The sequence below is a fragment of the Vollenhovia emeryi genome, unplaced genomic scaffold, assembly GCF_000949405.1.
Source record: "Vollenhovia emeryi isolate VEMERY1.0 unplaced genomic scaffold, V.emery_V1.0 DF939125.1, whole genome shotgun sequence".
In the NCBI taxonomy this organism is placed as follows: domain Eukaryota; kingdom Metazoa; phylum Arthropoda; class Insecta; order Hymenoptera; family Formicidae; genus Vollenhovia; species Vollenhovia emeryi.
This window is the reverse complement of record NW_011967241.1, coordinates 395036-410730: the sequence shown is the minus strand read 5'-3', so window position 1 is coordinate 410730 and position 15695 is coordinate 395036. Positions and strand designations below refer to the sequence as shown.

General features: G+C 46.5%; 1 protein-coding gene across 1 annotated transcript; it reads right to left on the bottom strand.

The window, feature by feature from the left end:
* Positions 1–10658: 10658 nt before the first annotated feature.
* LOC105569183 (protein escargot-like) lies at positions 10659–14802 on the bottom strand. The gene is made up of 2 exons (XM_012025399.1): positions 14211–14802; positions 10659–13776 (listed from the first exon to the last, which is right to left on the bottom strand). Exons 1-2 carry the CDS (start codon positions 14359–14361, stop codon positions 12359–12361), a joined length of 1569 nt encoding a protein of 522 aa, XP_011880789.1. The 5' UTR covers positions 14362–14802; the 3' UTR covers positions 10659–12358.
* Positions 14803–15695: the final 893 nt, after the last annotated feature.

The following is a 15695-nucleotide window of genomic DNA, read 5'->3' as shown; positions in this document are numbered from 1 at the left end:
GCAGCGAAGTGCGCGCATCGTGCTACGAGATAAGAGCCACGGTTTTCGCACGGGGCGGAATAAAAAATGAAGCGGGGTTGGCGGTTAACGGAATTAAGCGGAATTTGCTCGTATGGGCGGACGCATGAAACACGTAATTGTCAGTATTAACCCACTTGGGCGTCTCCTTTATACATGACGCGCGCGTGCGGACACGCGTGCCACACACGCATGCGATCACGTTCGTACAACGGGGACGTGGTGGTGCACCAATCGCACGTCGTCTCTTCGTCCTACGGTGACCGCGAAAAGAATATGAGGAAAGAGAGCATGCTTGAACGGGGGAAGACGAACGTTGCCAATTGGAATTTACGAAACTGTCAAATGTCAAGAAAAAAAACGCATAATTTAAGAAGATCTTTGTAAATCCTGCTTAGTTATAGGAAATAAAATATTCTTGAAATTATTTACAAGACAAATTCGGCCAATCTTTGGTTGAAGAGTGCAAAGTCAATTGAAGTTGCATTGTTAATTGTTAAACACAAGTGAAGGTATCAAGAGATGTGTGTTGGACGAGATATCAGATTGAACTGGCAAATCATCATTGGTACATCATTGGTTTTAAACTACTGGCGATATTAAATCTATTTGCGAGCTGTTAAGATCTACTTATGAACTTTGCAGCTTCAAATTATGTGCCGCACAAAATCGAAAATACGTAGTTGTTATGGATGATTAACATATTTTTGTGGGGTATTTAGATTCAAGACAAAGGCTGGTAACGTGCGCCAGCTGTTTACGTATATAATTGTCGAGTCAGCGATATCTATTATCTTTCTGTATTTATTAATCGTCTGTCTTTTCGTATTTATCAACTCGTAACGAGCGCGGAGAGACAGTCGTCCTTGTACTGTAAAAGACAAAGGAGTGCCGAGATCGTGCACCGTGTGAATCAATTGCGAGCCTTGTTCTAATCTATAATTCAATTATTTTATAGTAATCAACGAACATCGATAAATATTGCACGCTACATTTTTCGATAAACGAATCTCCAGGGTTGAGAAGTAACTCGTTACTTGTAACGAAGTTACAGTTACTTTATTTTTGGTAACTCTAACTTAACTTCGTTACTTTCTCTTCATCTGTAACTGTAACTCAACTCAGTTACATTAGGTGTTACTTTACATATATTTTAAACCTCCACAGATCGCATTAAGCCTTGCATCTGCGCATAAACGCCTTTATCGATGCCTTACACTTCAAATGCAGATTTGATTTTTTATTTTCATCGTAAGAAAGTGACTGCAAAGTAACGATTCAGTACTTTTTGAATAACTGTAACTACAACGCGTCACTTTTCAGAATTGGTGACTTGTAACTGTAACTAGTTACATTGTTAGCGAGAGAAACTGTAACTGTAACTAGATACTTTTATAAAGTAACTTTCCCAACTCTGCGAATCTCGTCAATTCACAACGTGACGTGGTACTGAAACAAAATATTCCATCGCGTCTCTTCCGTTGCTCCTCCAAAGCGACGTGCTTGAACTTCACCGGCAAAATATTGCATTCGTGTCACGCAACCTGCCATGCAACAGGTGTCAGCGCGAACATATCGCACTCTTGCATGGCAATTATCCCGTACCGAGGGCTTCATTCATTTGTGCGTATGGGACATTCCGCGGCGCGCGCACAATGCTCTAGCGTATTCCCAGAATTAATTAAAGTCGAAAAAGCCTATCGTAGATTTTCCAGACATAAATCATTGCGCAAGATTCTTTAATTGCATATTGTGCGAAAAACAATTTCTCAATGTTTGAATATATTTAATAACGCCGGAACATTAACTCCTATTCAATAATTACACGCGATTCTTAATTGAACATTACGTACAGGAAACAATTTCTCGATTGCGAAGATAAAATCGATAGCGCGGCCGATTCGATCGGTCCGAGTTCGATCCGGTTAACTCGCCTAAATACCACAAATACACAACCCAGTAACTACGGTATCCCGTATCGTTATTATCCGCGCCGCAAAAATATTCATAATAAAGTATCTCCGCGGTATCAATCTACCATAAATTACCGACGTACGAGAACTATACCGCGCCCTGCTATAACGCTGTATTTACGTATGCATGGGCGGTCATTATTCGATCAGCAATTAGCAGCTGCGAGTTGATCGATGGCCGCAACCTCGAGAATTCTCATTATCTCAATTCTTCTCACGTTCGTCACGGCATTGTCCACCGGCTGTAATTAAATGCAACACATTTAATGAAGCTCTCTATCATAAAGCTGATCTCGATATCGGCCTGAACCGCTAACATTTGAGTGGTAAAATAATGGAAACTCCGAGTGGAAATATTGAAGAAAGTGCGTTACGGGTAAAATCAATTTGCAATTCTCTATTATTACCGGAATCCACCTTGTGCCAAACGATTACGACACCTGCGACGGAGAGATAATTCTTTTCAATCAACGATGCATTATACTGATTGTGGATATTAAATACGGCACGCAATTAACGAACGTTGCTATCGGCACCGACATTCGAGTCGCCTTTCGCGCCTCACTACCGGCAGCGAATCGCAGGTGCAAAATCCTTCGCGGTGGCATCTCACCCAAGGTCAAACGAGCTGCGCCGTACGAGCGGGCCCGCTTCCTGAGCTTCGCGATCGCAGGCAGATATCGAGTGGCGATTACGAAAGAATTATCTTAATTGCCGGCCAGGAAGCGGCGGACGGGGTGAAAAGGGCGCGTTCGTCCAGGAAGAACGGATAGACCTTGGCGCGCGCAGTCCGATGACAAGATCAGCCACGAACGATCACCGTGACTCACTTTAATTACCATCACTGGGGGGCGGATGGGGGGCAGGCCGTGGACTCTCTCTCGATGGGAGTCCTCGTACGGTATCGACCGAGACCACCGGCCTCACAGTATGCCAACTATGTCTCCCCCGAGCAATGACGCCGGCTCGTTAAGACTCGAAACGCCGTCCGCTAACGGTCAGACACGATCTGTACGGATAATTAAAAGCCGAATCTTCGATTACGCTCGCGTGGATCATTACGTGTCGCCGCTTATGTAAGCAGGTTGCAGGTTGTGATGCGCACTGGCCGACCTTAACCCTTGGCTGAACCGATCGGCTTCGCTATGCTCGGCTCTATCATGCTTGGCTTAGATAGAAAATCTATTTTTTTATTTATGAAACATACTTTTTCTGTGAAAAAGGGTTATTTAGAGAAAAGGAAAGAAGAGAGAATAAGTTTTGGAACATTTCACAATGCATTTTCTTCTAACGTACTCTCGCAAAATTTTCATTTGGTCGATGCTCTTTCATTTTATACACGACTACGGGTTTACAGTGAACCAAAAGTGAGTTTTGCGTTTGCATTTGCATAGTTTAGTGTAATTTTGCGATAATTATATAAAACTGTAATTGAGAATGGTGGGAAGATATAAGGAATGCAGGATGTGCGTCCTACAAGCTAAAACGGGATTTTAACGACACGTGTATGTCATCCCGTATACTAATGCCGGCGTATTCATCAGTTTAGAACGAGCGGCATCACATGCACGGACGCGAGAAAGTAATTAATTCCGACACTGATTAATTCCTAGAAATTACTAGTTTCTCTCGGGGCGAGATCAGGCGGCGAACAGCCCGTATCCTCGCCTGGCTGGCTCTTGCAACGACAGGTAGCAGATTTCACCCTTTCAAGACGCACCCCATGTTTCCGTAACGCTTTTTTGTAGCTACCTAGAACGACAGGTGGTGACCGCGCGACATCTTGAAAAATATCCTACTTTGTTTATTCGTTACGAGACGTAGATCATATACATTTTATACAGACAAATTAATTAAGTACACGGACAGAATTTTCCCTTAAAATTTATCTTGAAAATCGTGGGACAACATCACATTTTGAAGAATTTTATGAGTTTTTTTAAATTTTGCCATATATTTTATTAGTAATGGCAATATTTCAAAAAACTCTCGTGAAATTCTTCGAAATGCCATGTCGCCCCGCGATTACATAATTTTCGGAATAAACTTTAAATTCCCCTTAAAATCTCCCAGAAAACCGAGAGGTGTGCGCTATTATTCCCGATTTCGCCGGTTTCTCGCCTCTGACACGATAATGGTGCATCGGGACGATCGTCAACCAAATCGAGGTTTACACGTAGCGGTTTGCGAACCAGTGGACCACCCACCAATGGATGTCAGCAGTGCCACACCTTGGATAATAACGCGCGGCGAATCGGTCAAGTTTGCTGATTTCCAGCTGATGACCGGTTAGCATAATAACGATCTGGTAATCACTGGGACGAGGGGGTCACATCCTGTCTGATCCTCGCGTTCCCCTTTTCACAATTTTATTTCGTTTATTGATTTTCGTTCTAAACATTATTATTATATATTAAGATTCCTGCGAGACTCGAGTGTGCCGGGCCTGAGGAGACGCATCTAGAGTGTTATCGTGTTATATTATACCAGATTACCAGACGAAGACCAGAAGAAGAACGGGAAAACGAGAAACAAGCGATGCGTATTTTCCTGAAAGGCGACCTGGAACGTATCCGTTTCGCGCCCTTCGTCACGAGCACGTGAAACCGTCGTGTAACACATGGCCGAGACAAGTGTTGCACTTAATCACTCGTCCGATACATGACACGCATTCCAAAGCATTCTCTGCACGGTCGTGTTAAAAGTTCCGTTATCAAGAAATCTCTATCTAAAAGGTTAGAATGAGACTGAGAGACAAAGCAACCAATTCTATTGTATCTAAAGTTAAAGAAAAACTAGATAAAAGCTGTGTTTAACTCGTAGATTCCGAATCAAAGTAGATTCCGGATCCGTTGGTATAAAAATGACAGAAGTTTGACCTTTTTAAATTTACGTGTAAAATATTAATTGACCAATATTGAGTATACGCGATAAAAGTTTTTGTCTTACGTTCTACAATTGTTACAAGAACTTTGCAAAAAGTATTAGTAACTGTTATTAAGATCCTTAAAAAGAGATACAATTTCTACAAATTCACGAAAATAACACGTCATCCAGAGAATAATTTAAAGTTTAAGGTGTTGAAATTGATGAAATCTGCAAGAGGAGCCAACAACACGCAACTTATTTCATCGACGGCCCATTCTCTCGGAGTCTCACGAATTCTCCCGCCACGGACCCCCTTCGTGAGGCGTCGCGATAATATCTCGCAGTTCAGGCCCCGAAACGACCGTTAAGGGATCATTAAGGCCGGCGTGAAGAGTGCGATAACGGCGATTCTTACGCGCGAGTAAATTCATACCCCAATCAATTTAGATACAAGGGGCTGCGGCGGCTGATTTAAGTCTCTTCGCAACCTTCTTAACGGCCCACAAACTAAAAGTATTTGGACACGCGCTGGAGATCCTTTCGCGAGAGAATCACTGATCTGGGCCCTAGAGGCCCGCGGAATGGCAGGTGAAATCTGCCAGAGCTCGCCCGCGAGCCATATGTTGCGCACGCTACCTTAAGGCCTGAAATAAGGCCCGGGTAACAGGTTGCCGCTGCCACGGAGCTGAGATTGTTTTGTCCGCGGCCTTAAAGGTACTCCACGGACTAATGAGCCATTCTGCCGGTATATTGGCCCGATGCGCTGCCTCGCGCCGCTTTTGATCGCCGCTACTGAAATATAAGGCTCATTCGTTACTCGTACAGTGACTCGGGTATTTTAGGTTCCTAAGTGGACCGCCGGCGTGAGATTTCACGTGATCATGGGGTTTTCATCTTTTCCGGTGGCTCAGAGAAAAAGTTGTGTGCGTGAAAGTGAGAACAACATACGTTGTAGTAAGATAATTTAGAAGTCGTATTCAAATTATGTAAAGGTATAATAGATTATTAAAAACTTGAATTTATAACGTATTAAATAGATATTATCGCTAAAAAAACTGGAAATTCGATTAAAAAAATAACGTATCAATATAGGACTGCCTCTCGAAATGACTTAATACAGCCAAGAATTTCTCAAAGAATCACCGAACCGCGTCGCTTGCTTTAGATCAGTTGAGATACAAAAAACAGAGAGTAACGAACAGTCTTTATATCGAGGTAACTTCGAATCAATACTAACTTAGCGGTGACTATCTACTCCGTTTCATCATGTTACTTGTCTCTCACGTTTTTCAATTGGTCTTTGGAACTCGGCTCTTATCGAGTAGATCTTTAAGGTTGCCGGAGACGCGAAACGAATTGATAATTGAATGATGACGATGACCGGGCAACTCCTTATCTCGCTAATATTTTAATTTCTGAATTTTAATACTCCTATAAATTAGATAACAATTAGTTAGATTCAAGGTAGAAATGTGACACAGTCAGCAACTTAGCCTGTTAACTGCATAATATCACGCGGTGATGTAATAATTAACCAAGAGCTTTACATTATATTCCGATCGTCCAATACTTGTTCGGCCGAGAATCTTTCCAGCCGACTGAGAATTTCATAAGGGCGACGACTATATAATTCGTGCACGGATCGCCGCATCATCGACGATCACGCTCCTCGAAGAAGAAACGCACGAGCACTAGCACACCTGGTGTAACCGGCAGTGGCGATCCGCGCTGACACAATGGGACACGTACCACCACGGAGTAAAGGGTTGCAAGAAGACGAGAGTCTTCCGGGAAGCGATGAAAGACTCTCGCTCCTTGGTCAGGTGTGCTGTACGTCCTAAGGGAACGATCAGTTTTATACGAGGTCAACTTGGTTCTACAACGATCGTGTCAAAGGTCGTGAGATCGTTATTGCTCCATGCCCCGCGCAAAAATATTTAGACTGTACGCTGCATTTAGATACTGAGAACAATACTGAGAATCTTTTCTTGTCTTCCCGACTGTTTGGCACTTGTCTGGCTTTAGAATGTAACCAAGACGCTTTTCATCTGAAAAGGACCGGAATTCTCGGTCAAATTTTGCGAGTTCCCTGCTATGGTCGAACTCTCGCTGCGAATTTTGCGAGTCCTCTGCGAGTTCCTCGCGCACGAGAACTCTTCGGGAACTCGCAGAAAACTCTCGTTGCGAATTTTGCGAGCCCCCTGCGCACGAGAGCTCTCGGGGAACTCGCAGAGAACTCGGAGAGTTCTCTGTGAGTTCCCTGCGTATGAGAACTCTCAAAGAACTCGCAGAGAAATCTCGGAAGAACTCAGAATTCGCAAAGAGCTCTCGCTGCGATTTTTGCGAGTTCCCTGTGCGCGAGAACTCTCGGGGAGCTCGCAGAAAACTCAGAACTCGCAGAGAACTCTCAGAGAAAGCTCAGAACTCGCAGAGAACTCTCAGAGAAATCTCAAAACTCGCAGAGAGCTCTCGCTGCGAATGACGAATTACGAATTTCAGCTTTTATCTTTGCAAAGTAAATAAAGTCGTGACATTTTCATACGGAAATCTGAGAAATCCAGCGACATACTATTATTAATCCGGACATAATTTCAGAGATGACCGGAGTCGTCGATCTGCAGCTCTCGCGAGGCAGCAAGTAGTTTTCGTCGATGACGACCGGCCTCGACCCCCTTCGCTTTATACCCGAAAACCTCGTAGCCCCAACGTCCCATTCTCGGCTCGGCCCGTACGACGTTGCGACCTTTTGTCGTCGCGCGGTCGCTTTCCTCTCGCAAAAGTCTTTGCATAGTGCAGAGCCTCGGTGCCGCGTACAAACGAATAATGGAACCTTTTACCCCGGCGTTTTATGTGTGTGTGTGTGTATCCGTTCCGACGCACCTGTTCGATCGGACCGGTCACCATAAAAGCCCAGCGGCCAAGGTAGCGTTTGCTTCCACACTTTCTTGCTTGCTTGCTTGTGCGTGCGCGTTTTCTGCGTGAGCGTGTACACACAGTGCGGTCTGCGAGGGCCGGCACTCGAAAATGGCGCGTGCACCTGTCGTGCCGGGCGAAAGGACGTCGTTCAATGGGCCGTCATACATAATTACGGTCATAATGGCGACTAACTACACAACGAGACCGCAAGTGTAAATCGTTCGGATTTGAATATCCACGAGTTTGAAGCGCAGCGCGGCTTTGCGATCCCACGTCATTACGGCCTATAATCTTCTCTTTAAATATCCAGATTACTATCGTTAAACGAGCGATGGTAGAAGAATTAATTATGCACCAACAGATAAAATTTCCGGATCCAATGCTATTACACTTCAATGTGTCATAAAATAGGATCAAGGATAGAGAAGAATTATTGATTTTACTTTGACATCGTCTCATTTTTATACTAAATGAGGTTGTGAGAAATATAAGTGCGTCAAGAATACTTTGTGTTACGGTAACAGAAATCCTTTCTGAGGGTGCGCTTTCGCGACTGTCGGGGTAAGCAACGTTTAAATAATAAAATAAAACACGTGTTGCTCGCACGTATCAGTGCACCCTTGAGACGCCGATTAAGCGCGTGTTTGGCTCGCAGGTCGACCCACATATTACCAATGCGACAATGTCAGGAGGGCGAGCGAGATCGCGGCACGATCTCTCGGGTGCCCATATGGGCGAGTCGGCCGAACAAAAAGCTCGATTGGTGCCACCGCACAGCCGATTGAATCGGCGCGGCGGCACGTATGCCGGGGGCCGCGTGGGATCTAATACGCGGTGCAGGTAGTCCGCTTTGCCCGGGCGAAATGAATTGAACGCGTTTCCATCGCGCGTGTTTGCTCGCCATATGCTGTTTGCTCCGCTAAAAGAGCTTTGTGCTGGGCGTTGCACGCCCGTGAATGTATGAATGAAACACGCGCAACACGCGACGGAGCGAGATACTCTCTCGCGCGCGCGCGCGCGCGACGCGGAACGGTCTCTCGATTCTTCATTGTGCGAAGAAATTGGATAACCTGCCGGATAATCCGCGCGTATTCACGCTGACGCGACTTAACGCGTGTCGATTAGCCCTCGTGAGATACAGCTGAAGGCGCGCTCTGTCGTAACCGGAAGACGCGATTAACACGCTGAATGCCGCGCGGCTTACGAGGCAGCGCGTATTAATTTCGCTCTAGCTCGGCTAGATATTGTAATTCATTCGCGGCTGCGAAAAGGCACGGCTCTCGCGCGTGTATATTTGCTCGCGCCGCAAAGAAAGTTGTGAAACGTAATCATTTTTCTCTTGGAACGATTTATAATAGAATTCACGATAGCGCTTAATCAATTATACCCAAGATTCGAGAAGCGTTTCGCATAAACGCGCAGCGATCTGGAAGGCTGATAAACCTCGCTTCGGTAAATCGATGAAAGGATCTCGAATTTCCTATTCGTCGCATGATCGATCTGGACCACCCAGGACAGAGCTGTAGCAATGAATAAACGGCGGCATTCGGAAGATATATAAAGCGAGCCGCGCGGAAAGGATTCTTTTTACATATCGCGAACAATCGTTCTCGGGCGGTGCGCATTGCGCAAACGGCGGCGCGCACGATTGCGGGAGTGCGTCGATGAATACGATATAAATATCGCGACTTGTCGAAACGGCCGATAGATTTGTTCGCCGCCGTGTATTTTCTGTCATTTTCGTGCTTTATTATGTTTTATTACGTTCACGCGTACACACGCGCGCAATGAAACCCAACCGGCCGTGCGTCGAATCTCAAGTCGGGTCCAATCGATTCGTCTCGAGCCAGGCGCGAACACCGACGCAATTATTTTTATCGATGAGGCCTCTCCTGAGGCCTCTGACGAGCGGACACAAAATTCTTATTTTATTTAAGTTTGAAATTTCTTCTGTAACTCCGAAGCGGTAGCAGATACGGGGATGTCGTTTGAAGCAGCGTGTAGGCCACGTCCAGGGCTACAACTTTTCCTCAAACTCAGACGCTCTATCTCTCACCGTTTTTATTTTATTTAAGTTTCGGCTGCACGAAAAAATGAATAGTGCACTAAGTGCACGCCAAGGCTTGTTTACAGTAAATTTTTATACTCAAGAATCGCTTTGAACTTCGTTGCCAGTAAAGTGACCTGCATAGCATCTACATAGATCATTTCTTGGCTACTCTTTGAACATGTATTTAAGACAAAGTTAAATATAAAAATTGACTATAAACAGGCTTTGGTGTGCACTCATTGTCAGCGCGCACTAGTACAAGCAATCGAATTCGCCATAAGCTTACTCGCGCGTCGTTTGTCTAACGATAAAACTCCTGATTGTGCGAGCTTCCAAAGTATCGTCGCGTCAACGTCGTCTTTTTATATGCACGGTCTACTCTCTAAAAGTCAATCGGTGGATTATCACTGAAAACAGCGAATAGTCACTGGTTTACAGTTATAAGTATACCACTGCAATTTTCAGTAATATACTTGCAACTGCGAATCAGTGACTATTCATTGTTTTCAGTGATAATTCACTAATTGACTTTTAGAGAGTAAATGACCGGTAATTCGGTAATTATGTAACTAATGTCTTATGTGTGTAATATAATGCGTAGTCGAAAACTGAATGTATTAAAGTAAGGTTTTCTCCAGGAGAATTCTTGAAGAGGATATTGTATAATAGTGCTGGAGAAAACATATGTGGGATATCGAAGAGGTAAATATATTAATATATTTTAGAGAGAAGAGAGAGAGAGCGAGAGCGAGAGCGAGAGAGAGAGAGAGAGAGAGAGAGAGAGAGAGAGAGAGAGAGAGAGAGAGAGAGAGAGAGAGAATAAAAGTTAAAAATTTAAAATCCACGTAATTTATTTCGTATAAAATATCTCTATACATAGGCAATATCTGTATTTCATAGTAGTTTATTTTCTTTACAAAACTAGGAATAGTGGTACTCACCTGAGCCACGCTGCTAATTACACGCACGATAAAAAGTAAAAGTATGCAGCGGTGGCTCGATCTAACATCTATCTCTCTCTATATCTTTTTTCCGATAATCATAACGAGTCTTTTGTTCCTTTGCGTATAATACAATGACTAGTTTGTTTAAGAACTTACGGTGGATTTGCGAAATGCAAAATACAGAAAATGATAGTCCGGAGCCCGAGATCTCATGCATTTTTCCCATTCCACGCGTCGAATACCTTCCTTTCCTCTTTCCGGTCCAGTTTGCCCGATACAGGGCGAATTACAATACTCGTATTGTGCGTATTTTACTCGCTAGCCGTTAAGCGCTAAACTATGTACAATCGTGTTAACGCGTGCGAGCGCGCGAATGAGATTCCGCCCGACGCGCGGCGGTTTCGCGAATGGCACTTTGGTGCGTCGCAGCGTGATGGCTCTTAATTTTATCTTCCAAAAATTACGTCACTCATTTAACATGCACCCTGCTTTTAATATTTCACGCGGCTCAATATTTGCATGAAGCTCCGCGTTTATCTCTCGTTTTACTTGAAACGATTTCTTTTCCACCGAAACTGCAAAAGATCGTTATGTCATTAATATAAATAAGTTTCGATCGAGTCACGATGATAAATAAATGCGCTCGCACGCCGACAAACGAAATGAAAAATAACTCAGAAAAAAAAGAAAACGTGCAAATCGTCCTATTTCTCGATCTTGTTTCATGATCGCGTTTTACGTGCTCGAGTGCATTAGAACAAATGAAAAAAAAATGGCACAGCAGTTTCACGGGACCGCATCGCGCGGAGATCGAGCAGCTTTTTATAATCAATATTCCTCACGTGCTCGGAGCGACGTGACCGATCTCTCGGAAGGACGAAGTAATCTCTAAGTACTATTATATCGTCAGCACGCTCATACAATGAGTCACAGGACTACTTATTTCTTAATTGCAGGCCTCAAAAGATTGATATTCCTCCTGGACGGGATCTCCCTCGGAATAATAATATATTTCTTTTTGTGAAAAATTCCTGGCTTTTCTCTACAAACAAAATTTGGAATTGAAGTTGAGCAATTAAGAGACAAGTATTTTGTGAATCGCTGCATGCCGCGCATTCGTATACCGATATTTACAGCGAGGGATAATAAACAAACGAAACCAACTCTCACGGAACTTTTCGAGATACCTGTCTGACGAGTCAACTTTTCAGTAATGCGCGTGTTCGATATGACCGAGTAGTATACGTGAGAAGAACGCGTGGAATTGTGAGTTCTTTCGCCACTTGTGCGAGAATCAAAATGACAAAATCGAATGACTTTTACTTTCAGAATGAGGTCAGAATAAAAATTGCAACTGTTCGGAGAATATTTTCCTAAACGAAAACTTTAGTTTCCCTAAAGCTCACTTTTCCGAAAGGACATAGTCCGATGGCGAAAGGGTCAATCGACATTGCGCGAGCGATTCACCAAGTGAGCGACTCACCGGACTCCACTAACTCGACATTTGTACTGCATTCTAAGGCACTTTGAGACCGCGAAATGAAAACGAGCGACATACGTTTATCGCATGGTCACAGAAACGCGAGATTTTAGCAGGAGTAGCCGACTGACACCGGCACGCCGGGGCAGCCGCCGTCCTGATGCTTCGTGAGCAACGACATCCTGCTGAACGTCTTGCTGCACCTGTCGCAGGAATATTTCTTGACGTCGCTGTGGGTCTGTAGGTGAGCCCTGAGGTTGCTCCTGTCGGCGAACGCGCGATTGCAGTGTTGACACCGGAACGGCTTCTCGCCGGTGTGCGTCCGGATGTGACCCTGAAGCAGCCACGGCCTGGAGAACGCTTTGCCGCACGTAACACACTTGCAGGGCAACGTGTGCGTTCGGATGTGCATCTTCAGCGCGCCCAAGCTGATGTATACCTTCTGGCAGAATTTGCACGAAAAGGACTTCTTCGCCTGGCCTTGGGCGGCCGCGCAGTGAAACTGCTGGTGCTTCGACAAGCCGGAATACGTCGAGTACGACTTGTTGCAGTCCGAGCACGGGTACCTGGACGACGTTGTGCTCGAGGAGGCACTCGCGCCGGTGCTCGGACTGCTCTTCTCTATTTTCGTGTTGACGGTAATCGAGGTCCCGGCGGAGGTGCTACCGGCGGACGACCTGCCGCTCTCGCTGCTCGGCGAGGAGAGATCTTCCGGCGTCACGGGAGGCGGGGATCGCAGAGAGCCGGAACCCACGGAGCTCGTCGGTGACAAACCGCAATGCTCCGGACTGCTCCAGTGAGGGTAGCTCCTGGCGATGGGTCGTTGGATCGTCGAGCAGGTCAGCGCGCCGTGGGGTGGTGGCGAGACCGACGGATGATGCTCCGGAGAGTGCGGATACGCCGGTACCGGGTACGGCGAGTACAATTCCGCTCCGGGATAGCGATGATAGGTAGGCGGGGCGTACGACAGATAATGCGACGGGTACAGCGAACCGCGGGCCCAGGCTGACGTAGGATAATGAGCCAACGGCTCCATCGGCGGGTTTAGATTCAGCGGCTCCAGGGGCGCCTTGCTCGCCATAAAGTGCAACGGTGTCGACGTCGCCGTCACACCCACCGTCGGCGTCGTCGTGGAATTGTCATTATGCTGGATCACTTCGACCCGCGCCTTCTTCACCATCGGATGGTGGGTCGGCGCGATTCCCGCTGGCGGCGTAATAGTCTTGGTCGGATAGTGATGGTGATAGTGCAACGGGTGGACGTAGTGCACCGCGTGGTGAGTCGTCGGCGAGGACGGCTCTATCGTCAAAGGTGGAGGAGACGTCTTGAAGATCGGAGGCGGCATCCTGCTGGACGCGCGTTCCTGTTCTTGCTGTTGTTGCTGTTGCTGCAGCTGTTGTTGCTGCAGCTGTTGCTGTTGTCGATGGGGACTATGATGACGATCCGCAGTTCTGCTGAGATCCTCGGGCTTCGTGCTGAGATTCTCGGGCTCGGGGATATCGTCCACCCCTACGTCAATTATTTCTTCTGCACAAACGAGAGACACGCGTTCACATATGTGATACAGAATACCGAAATGTAAAACATAAGAGAAAGAAAAAAATCGCAGCTCGTGATACTAAAAACTTTCTCTTTATTTCTTCTTTCATTTTTACTTTTTCTGTTTTTGTCTTCCATACCGCTACGACAAATGTATCACGTTTAAACTTTACTGTATATTCAATTATGTTTATTAAATAGTCACAATTAGACTTTATCAATTTTATAAAATATTGAAGTTTCTACGTATATCATTTACTTATTGTGAAGCTTAAACTCAAAATAACAAACAAACTAAATCTCAAAACAATCTACAAAAGACATATACGCTCGAATGTAAGAGAAGCCAGTATAAATATTGAATTTCGTGAATGAAAGGGCACCGAAATGTCGGAGCAACTTGTGCGAGAAAAATTATGTACCTTTGATAGCTTCGGGAGCTTCTTTTCCATCCTCGGACGTGTAATAAAACGGCCGCTTTTTTAAAGGGCAATGACTGTAATTGTAGTTTTTCTTCATGAAGCCGTGCGGCACCTCGTGTGGCACCTCGTGCGGCACCTCGTCGACAAGCATTTTGCCACTGTGGTTCGATACTGCGTAAAGGCACTTGAAGCGTTCCTCTGATTTATTGACGCGATGCCACTGGGGAGATGCTTACAGCATCTTCCTTCTCTCGCTTCTCGTACGGGTATCACTCATTTACAGTGTTAATCCAACAATCACACCCTCGCCGAAGTCGCGCGAGACAACAGTACGCGGCAACGTCACTGCACTGTTTCTTCACACATAAGTGAAAGGCCTCCTTGCTCCGAAGAAGAACCAGCACTCGAGCTTCCGTTGAGGAGCGAGACAAGAACCGATCCTCACCACACGCTCGTCCGAATTCAACTGATCGGTTCGGCGACTCGGCTAAATCGACTCGCGCGAGACACGAAAGAGAAATGCGAGGGACGTGCTACGGCAGGTGACTCGAAGCGCATCGGCTGCAAGCCGGTCTCTGACTAGCAGGGGGATGTGCGAGGGCCTCTTATAACAGGTCGCCCCACCAACCGATCGCAGGTGGCCCGCACGTGCTGCCGAGCCAATGCGGGCCCGCGGGCCCCTCGTTGCTTGCCAATGGGGGACGGGCGGTCGCGGGCCACCGGCCAATCGACCGGGAATACGTTCCACCAACTGTCCCCCACCGCCGGCGACTACAACGGGAGGTGCAGGATGTTCATGAGTGCAACGCGATAGTCCGCTACGTTCCACGTCCTTCCTTTTTCATCCCTTCCACTGTTTCTTTCTCTCGCCTTCTCTCCCCTCCCTTCTCTTTCTCTCTCTCTCACGCTTGTGCACGCCTCACGAGTTTCAGTGTGTGTATGTTATGTTGTTCTCCGTAGGAGCAGATGCTGTGACCCCTCTTAGGGGGACCCTCTCCACGCGCGTGCACACACACACACACACACACATGCATCGAGGATTCGCGTTCGCGCGCGCGTGTGGGGTACATTAGACCCCCTCCGCGCGCGAGCTCGGCGACTCGCGTTTTTTATTCGAATTTCCGTTCGGCCTACCTGAACTCCGCACCTTTCTTTCTCTCGCTCTTTGTGCGAGAGTAGTTGTCGCGTTGGGCTGTTTTGTGGCCCCTACCTGATACGCGCGTATTGCGTCTCGCGCGCACAGGCGAGCGTGCGTGTGCGTACGCGTACGCGCGCTACAATCCACCTCTTGTTCCCCTTCTGAATTTCACCCCCTCTTCCGCGTCGACCCACGTTGCCAGTCCGAACGTGTAACGGTCGTGTCGCGTGCCACAGCATCGCCCACGCGCGCTGGGAACCTACACACGCGCGTACACTCGTGAGCATGTGCACCGGGGCACGCGTACTCGCGCGAGCACCCCGTCTCCCCCCATGCGCGAGCGGCAG